The sequence below is a fragment of the Diorhabda carinulata genome, chromosome 2 (genome assembly GCF_026250575.1).
Source record: "Diorhabda carinulata isolate Delta chromosome 2, icDioCari1.1, whole genome shotgun sequence".
Classification (NCBI taxonomy): Eukaryota; Metazoa; Arthropoda; class Insecta; order Coleoptera; family Chrysomelidae; genus Diorhabda; species Diorhabda carinulata.
In genome coordinates this window covers 30,212,929-30,221,955 of record NC_079461.1, presented here as the reverse complement: position 1 = coordinate 30,221,955, position 9,027 = coordinate 30,212,929, and the positions used below count along the sequence as shown (strand labels likewise).

Genomic DNA, 9,027 nt, shown 5'->3' with positions numbered 1-9,027 from the left:
CGATAACTAGAAAATATATAAATGAATTTTGTATAGGATTTTTGCTTTTCTATGTAACAAAGCTTCAGTCGAACTGCTTTTTGCAGTTTTATAGATAAAGGTTCATCGTCACTAAGTATATCAATAGGGCTTTTAAGAAACTATAACCTGGGGTCAGGTAGATCGTACTTGGTTAACCCGATCTTAGTTTCCAAAAATAAATTCTTAGGTATAAATTTGTAACCCATTCACAGGTCAATGAACCCATTTTATTATCAAATATAGAGTGGGCAGAGACCTAGTAGGTTCAGAATATTGAAAAGAAGAAATATAATGACGTGGATTTGACATAGGTGTGGGGTTATGTTTAAATTAATTATTTGAATTTTTAAAACAATGTTTAAACATTGCTACATTTAAACTTATTGATAAGAAAGAAAAACGTTATTTCTTGAACCATTTTCTTGACATTATATTATATAATTGATAAATTTTTATCATGGATATTAAATTTGGGTGAGTATTATTTAATAATTATTTTAATATAACCTAAATTATCAGTATTATTTTTTGCTAAATTAATCTCCAAATTAATCCCGAAAATAATAAAAGAAAATAATTTTTTTATACAAAAATTTTTATTTGAAACGTCTCATCTTTGTAAATGCTTTAGAGAATTTTTCAAAATTTAACAGATTGACACCAGAGTGTTTTACTTTCTCAGCTTTATTTTTTCTTATATATATTAATATATATATATATATATATATATATATATATATATATATATATATATATATATATATATATATATATATATATATATATATAAGTAACTATAAAGAATTATTATTATTATTATATATATATATATATATATATATATATATATATATAATAATAATAATAATTCTTTATAGTTACTTCGGGCATTGTACTCATATATTTTTAGATTTTTTTTAGAAATAAAAATGATATAATGTTCAATTTTAGATGGATTATAGTTATATTTATGATTAATAATAAATCATTAGCTGATGAAAATGATTACTATCAGTTATTGGGAGTTAACAGAGATGCTACTGTGAAAGAAATTAGGAAAGCATTCAAAAATTTGGCTGTGAAACTACATCCTGATAAAAATAAAGTGAGTTTTTATTCTTTAAAATGATATTTTGTTTGTAATGTAGCTTTTAGTTCTTTCAATTAACATTAATTATTTTATACATAGGGATCAAGGGATCAATATTATTCTTCCATTTAAATGAATCTGTATATAATATTCTATTCCTACAGCACTGTGTTCTGCTATCTCTATATATAAGACACATGGTAGCAATAAACTTGCTGTACTAGCTAATAATATTTCAAGTGAATTACTCCTCAACTTGTCTCTTTATAATTAAATCTTAACTTGGAAAAAATCCAGCGAAATCAAGATTTTCAATAGCCTTGTTTTGTTGGTCTTCCGAATACCCCATGTTTATACAAATATAGTAATAAATTACAAATCAATTTGTTTTAGGAAGATGAAAATGCAGATGCAAATTTTATAAGATTGACAAGGGCTTATGAAGTGTTAAAAGATCCAGAATCTAGGAAACGCTATGATATACATGGAGAACAAATGTCTTCTGAAAAATTCAAAAAACAATATCATAGTTACAGTTATTATAAGGATCAATTTGGAATTTATGATGATGATCCTATTATTGTAACATTAAGTAAAAATGACTATGGTGAGTAATTAGGTTTAAGAATAAAAGAATGGTTGGTGCTTTATGCTTTACAAACATTTTATATACTCCAGGTACCAAGTTGTGTTCTCTTTATTATTGTAAAAATGAAATATAAAGATGGGGCGTTATGTGAAACATATCATTTATCATGATAATTTTACAAAATTTCATTTTTGTCTTCTAGAAATAGTTCCTGAGTTTTTTGCTTTTAAAAGCAATTTTTACCATTTTCCAACTTGTGTATACATTTTTTTTGAACTACAATATCTCAGCTTATGACACTTCTAATTGAAGTAAGAATCTAGTGGGACCATTCATTATGATTTATTACAAAGTATAAAGATTTCAGTGTTTCCATGTGACCAAAAGAAAGGTCCAAAAAATTGATAAACCCCCTATGTAGTTGTTAATGACAAGTTAAAAAAAGCAATAAAATTTGATTGAGTATATATTTTTTGTATTACAGAATCATTGAAATTAATTATAGATTTCTATTTCTGTTTTACAATGAGCATTCTCTTTAAATTTTGTGTTTCTGTTTTTATTTTTTTTTGCTTTTGATTTGAATGGCGTTTTAAAAAATCCGCCATTACCATATTATTTTTTTGAATTCCCTCTGCAAACACTGCAAAACTCCAGGGGTCTGCGAGCTACCCGTTGGGAATCACTAGTCTATATTCAGTATAGCTTTTCCAGTGCTATAGAACTTTATGTTAACAGCCATATTTAATATTCTAGAGGTTAATATTTTGGATAACAGTCAAGCATGGTTTGTCAATTTTTATTCACCTAACTGTTATCACTGTCATGAGTTAGCACCAACGTGGAGAAAACTTGCTCAAGAATTAGAAGGAGTTATTAGAATTGGTGCTGTCAATTGTGAAGATGATTATAGGTTGTGTCTTCAGCTTAGAATAGAAGCTTATCCTACTTTACTATATTATGAAAAAGAGGTAAGGGTGTTGAAAATAATAATATTTGAAAGAACCTGAGTCAAAAAATGTCATATATATATATATATATATATATATATATATATATATATATATATATATATATATATATGACATTCTGAGTTCTGAGGAACAAAAAAATTAAGCTATTTGCTTTTAAAGAGCATATGGTTATTTCTTTTAGTTCCATCTTTATGAAGGTATAAAATATACTGGTGATAGAACTGTGGAAGCACTTGAAGAATTTGTTCTTTCAAAATTGGATGTAAATGTATTACATATAACTTCCAATAATTGGAATAATCTCAATTCCAAAAACAGTAAATGGCTTTTATTTTTATGTCCCGATGATAATTCAAACTGCCCAGAAGAGAAAACAATATTAAAATTGACTTCATCCCTGGTAAGTAATTTATGTACATTTTTAGTAACTGATTATATGGTCTGATTTAGTTTGAGATATATTTACTCTATATCAATTTGCTTAAAATTACTTTGTACATGTTGTATACCACACTTGTTATAACTAAGCCATCACTTGATACAGGTGTAATATGTCAACTAGAACATACACAATTTAATATAACAAATAATATAATGTAATTTATTCAATCTTTCATATTTTTTCTATAATACAATCGATGTAGTTTTAGTTGTGATTAAATTGTACTTAGATATTGATGTTATTTCATATTCAGCAGTTTATTTAATTTCTTAGGAATCTTTAGTTTCTGTTGGTATAGTAATAGAAGAAGCATTATGCCAGCAACTCTCGGATAATTATAAAACTAAACCAATTATTCTATTGCAAGCAGCTACATTAGATGCCTCTACTAGCCCGTTAACAATGAATATCATTGAAGGGTCTGATACCAAAGAGTTACTACAAAGTATTTTAGCACTTCTACCAAATCCTCAGACTGTTGACGAAAAGGATTTTCAGGTAAGATTTAAATACCAAGTATTTGTGTATCGGGGTAACATATATGTTGAGACCCAAAAGATCTATTGTGCCCCCTTTCTTGTTGAAATACTGGGGAACTCAGAGTTAATCCCACAGTCAGAATGTGAGATGATTGTAGCTGCCAGAGATCTTTGTCTTCTATTTCATATGCTCCCAGGTGAAGTGCTCTGGAATTCCATAGTGTCTCACACTTTGAGAGAAAGCATACCTGCTTAGTTAACTGGACTATCACAAGAAACATCAAGTATCATGAATACTTTGTTTGTCGGAAATAAGAAATCAAATGTTAACACAACACTATAAAGTTATTTATAACAAAATACAACATTTTGTGTTTAATACAATCATAATTTTTTACAGTTGATTACACTTCTTTCTTTCTGTTTATCCTGTCTACTTCATTTTATCATGAACTTTGAGGACTTTATTTTTCTCCTAACTGGGAAAACTCGTGTTTTATTTATATCTACTCTTTCTGAAATTGAATTTTGCTTAGAAAGTCAGTAGTTCTTTGTTTTTTTTTATAACTTGTCAAGCAAATAATTTGATATTTCCAATTTGAAAATTAGTAAAACCCATTAACTATATTAACCAGGGCCGGATTAAGCTAGGGGCTTGGGGGGCTATAGCCCCGGGCCCCAGGTCCAAGAGGGCCCCATCATTTGGAAATCATTCTGTATTTTTTGATGTGTTGATACAACAAATCTAACGTATTGATATTATTTTGTGAATTTTTTCGGGTTTCCGAATTCCTTAAGAGGGCCCCGTCATTATTTTAGTCCCGGGCCTTATAAATCTTGATCCGGCCCTGATATTAACAGAAAAAATCATAGAAATATAAATGTAAAACAGCTAACCAGCTCAATTCCAATTTTCGAATGTAAATTTGACCACCCACTCCACTTTACCAGAGTCTAGTGGAAATGTGTGAGTGAGGATTTGTCTTTGACTTAAGTTTGATTTTGCTGATCAATGTTAAAGTTGAAGCGCCATATGATGAGATATTGTGATTCTAAAAAAATACATACAAATTGTTACCTTTGCTTTAAAGTACAAACAACGAAGAAACTAGCTTCTCAGATTAACATCAACAAGACTTTTATGACATTGTTATTCAAAATCACAACAAACATGAGATGAAAAATTATTTAGAAAATAAGTTCTTTCAAATTTACACTGGTAAACTGTCATTGATATTATCAGTGATATTCTTATGCCATATGAAATATTTTTCAATATAAATTGTAATATTCAAATTTTAATTTTTTATCAAAAATATATTTTTTTGCAACTATCACTGTCCTTAGTGGACTATATAAATATAAAATATTGTTTGTAGACTATTAGATCTGGTTTAAAAAATGATTCCAAAGGTGAGAAACCTTGGTTATTTTGCTTTTACTTGGGAGCTGCAACTGAATTGAATTTGCAGCTTAAGCGACTACCACCTTTAATTCCAGATATTAACATTGGTAAGTATTCATTTGAATAATTAATGGTCACTTAAATTTGATTACACTCCAATCAAACTGTGCTGTTTAAAAAAGTCATTTCGCACTTATCAACTAAGAAATAAGTAAAAATTGTGGAAGGAAGACTTGATAGAAAATTCTGTATATCTTTTTAAGGTTTAATCCACTGTGGAAAAAATTCCGAATTGTGTTCAAGTTTACATGTTGTAAGATACCCAACTTGGGGTGTTCTCAAAGTTGGAGGAGCTTTTGAATTACATCATGGTAGAGATGTGTTATATGATATTGCCAATTTTGCCAAAGATAGTGTCAAGTCCAAAAATTTGCATGCGTTATGCCCACCAGATTTCAAAAGAATTATAGCAGAAGGTATGTATTGACTGCATTATAAATGACTGTATTTCTATATTTTTTCTTGTTTGTAGGAACTCCTTGGTTTATAGATTGGTATGCACCATGGTGTCCACCTTGTAGAAAATTACTACCTGAATTAAGAAAAGCCAGTCAAAATTTTGATTCAGATAAAGTACAATTCGGTACTATTGATTGTACATCTCATAGAGACCTTTGTAGGAGTCAAGGAATCAATTCTTATCCAACATCTATTTTATATAATAAGTCCCAAATACAAATGTTTCAGGGCTTACCAGACAGTCAATCAATTACCGAATTCTTACATGATATGATGAATCCACTCAGTAAGTATTATGCTTGAGAAATGGAAAATCTAAGCTAAAATCAACCATCAATTCTGCTTTGTGAGAAAGAAGAAGAAATAAGTTATCCCAAAAATTTTTATAATGAAATATAGCAAATTCAATTTATCATCAAACATTGTGTTGATAATTATGGTTGCACTCACCTAATACACTTTGTCTAATAAACTAATGCATATTTTGGAATCAATTATATTGTATGTATGTATGGATTTGGGGTCTCGTATACACTGCGATCCATGGGATCTATTGTGTCCCTCTTTCTTGTTGCGATACTGGAGAACTCTGTGTTTACAGCTGATTCATTAATCCCACACCTTTTAAAAAGTCTAGAATGTGGGATGGCTTTAATTGCCAGAGATCTTCGACTTTTTATTATATTCAATTAATATATTGTTTTTTCCATATTTCCAGTTGTATCCTTAGATGACAGCAATTTTGGTTTGTTATTGAGGAAACCCAAGGAAGAGATGTGGGTAGTTGATTTTTTTGCTCCTTGGTGTGGACCTTGTCAAAAGTTGGGACCTCAGTGGAGGCAACTTGCAAAACACGTAAGACTCACCACCTTGCTATCTGTGAACTTATAATAATAACTGGTTTCTAATATAATAATTACTTAAATACCATAGATATGTCTTGAATTGAATGAAATTTAACGAAATAAGTTCTATATTATTTTCTTTAGGTGTCCGACTTACCAGAAATAAAAGTTGCTCAAGTTGATTGTGTAGCTAATTCTGATTTATGTGATGCCCAAAATATCAGGAGTTATCCTACCATAAGGTTATATCCTTTAGGTAGCAGGGGATTGAATAGTGTTGCGTAAGTATCATTTTATTTAAAATATGATCTCATCTAGAATGCAAAATAATTGTATTACAAAAACAAAGGAATGTCTTTGGTTAGGTGTTTTTCAATTAACAAGCATTTAACATACTTTTATACTCTCTAAATATGATCTCATCTAGAATGCAAAATAATTGTATTACAAAAACAAAGGAATGTCTTTGGTTAGGTGTTTTTCAATTAACAAGCATTTAACATACTTTTATACTCCCAATTTCAATGTATATCAACTTTTTTTAGGATATATAATGGTGCTCGTGATGCTGTGTCAATAAAAAGATGGCTTCTAAGTTTTCTTCCTACTTCTGTGAAATCATTTTCTGCCAGTGATTTGAAAGAACAAGTATTGACAAAAAGATACATGCTGCCATGGATTATAGATTTTTATGCACCTTGGTGTGGACATTGCGTTCATTTTGAACCCGATTTTCGAACTATTGCTCAAGTAAGTAAAGTAACAAATTCTTTACCCAGCAAAACCTAATTTATAAGTATATTTTTAACTAAACAGCATTTCTATTTTAGAGATTGGAAGGAAAAGTGAGAAGTGCAAAACTTGATTGTGAGAAGGAACGTATATTTTGTGGACAGGTGTTGGGGATTACAGGGTATCCTACTGTAAGATTATATTTGTCACCATCAGAATTCTATCCACTCCAATTAGGGGATGTATCTTATATACTGAAGCAAGTTAAGGAAATTTTGGATAAAAAGAAGCATGATTATGATCATGACGAGCTTTAAAATATTTAGGAAACTAATATTCTGGCACTGATTTATTTTAACAAGAATATTTCGGAGTATTTTTTTATAAATAAAAGTTTTCTGGTCAAGTTCCAAATAAAATGTGTCTATTTACAGAACTCTATGTGTAAAAATAGTTTGATATAGTTTCAAGTTTTGTAATCTGAAGTTTTTTCATCATATAATAAACTGCAAACTGCTTTGTTTATACAATAATTATCTATTTCTGTATTTTCTGAAAGTTATTACCATCCGAACATATTTCAACCATCATCCTTATAAATAAGTCAGTGCTAAAATGAATATCTCATTTACGAAAATTGAAAGTGAATTTTCTTGTGGTTTTTGTATTTGATACAAATGTTTGCTTTTAATTTGCCTTACTAATGAGAGAAACTCTATTAACGGAAAGTTCCTTCTTTTTGCCACCAGTGCCATTTTTAGTATTAATAATCAATTAATCATATTTATTTCTCTTCTATTTGCTCTATACAATGTCTATCACTTGTGATATCTCTAATAGTATGTATATTAGATTTACATATTCCAACATTTTTCAGGCAGTTGAAGTTTTTACTGTAAATGACCGGTAACCGGTTTAAAACTGGCTTTAAGCTGGATTGATAAAATTGATTTTATTAAATTTCATTTGTCTACTCTATGAAGTTACTGAAACTAAGTTTGAATTTTTGGATCTGTTGGTATTAGTTATACTAAACACATTATCCACTAAAACTACACCAACGTTCATAATTACATTATTTAGTTCTTGGAGCCTTCCATAGGTCGCTTGATCATATTTGGCTCAAAAGACCAGACAGTGTAATTGTGAGTGTTAGTGAACCAGTAGTAAACAGTGTGCTTAGTATGGACACCACCAAAGGCTTTATTAATCTTAGAATTGAGTATCTCTTTTTATTCTTATACATTTTATGAAAAAGTTTCAAATGCTGTGACATAAATATCCTACATCAAATGTATACATGTTTGAAATTTATTACTAATTATTAGGGTGCTTGAAAAAAAAATTTTTTTCAACTCTTACCGTCTCATATTTTTCTATTTAATATAAAAAAACTTAACAAAGTTGAGTCCTGTAGCTCAACTCTAAGGTGAGCTATTTTATGTATACGATATATAATTTATATTTGCGAATCAGCTTAACATGCATTTTAGTTGTCTTCAAATTAAAATTTTACCTGAAAAACATAATATATTCTTAACTACATTTTTTTTAGTTTAATAATTAGTAAATATGATTGACATACTCAATATTTTATATGAGATATTTACTTTTACAATGATACTTTATAATATATCTGAAATTATGTAAGAAACTGAAATTTATGTTTATAATACAATTTAAGTGAGAAACAAATGTATGGAGTTGATTTTTATATTCTGATATTATTTTTCTAGATCTGAACTTTTATACTAGTTAATTTATCTGTTTGTGTAATTTTTCTATTTTATACTATATAGTGATAATAAGTTTCCATTTTCTACTTTTTATACCAAAAATTCTTCTATCGATCTGATTTATATTTTTTTAACTATTTTTTATAAATAAAGCTTGTACCAAATTAATATATTGTAATAAATGTTGTGTAATCA

The 9,027-nt window shown here is 28.5% G+C and overlaps 1 protein-coding gene across 1 annotated transcript; it reads left to right on the top strand.

Moving 5' to 3' along the window:
• The first annotated feature begins 301 nt into the window (after positions 1–301).
• Positions 302–9,027, top strand: LOC130903435 (dnaJ homolog subfamily C member 10-like). The gene is made up of 13 exons (XM_057815528.1): positions 302–495; positions 973–1,126; positions 1,505–1,718; positions 2,457–2,671; positions 2,856–3,074; positions 3,390–3,614; positions 4,975–5,107; positions 5,264–5,476; positions 5,533–5,805; positions 6,238–6,374; positions 6,509–6,645; positions 6,910–7,114; positions 7,195–9,027. The coding sequence occupies exons 1-13, from the start codon at positions 479–481 to the stop codon at positions 7,411–7,413; spliced, it is 2,361 nt and encodes a 786-aa protein (XP_057671511.1). The 5' UTR covers positions 302–478; the 3' UTR covers positions 7,414–9,027.

Coding starts and splice junctions, on each gene's coding strand:
- LOC130903435 (XM_057815528.1), top strand. Junction 5,108..5,263: donor AATTCCAGATATTAACATTG/GTAAGTATTCAT, acceptor TATCTTTTTAAG/GTTTAATCCACTGTGGAAAA. Junction 6,646..6,909: donor AGGGGATTGAATAGTGTTGC/GTAAGTATCATT, acceptor AACTTTTTTTAG/GATATATAATGGTGCTCGTG.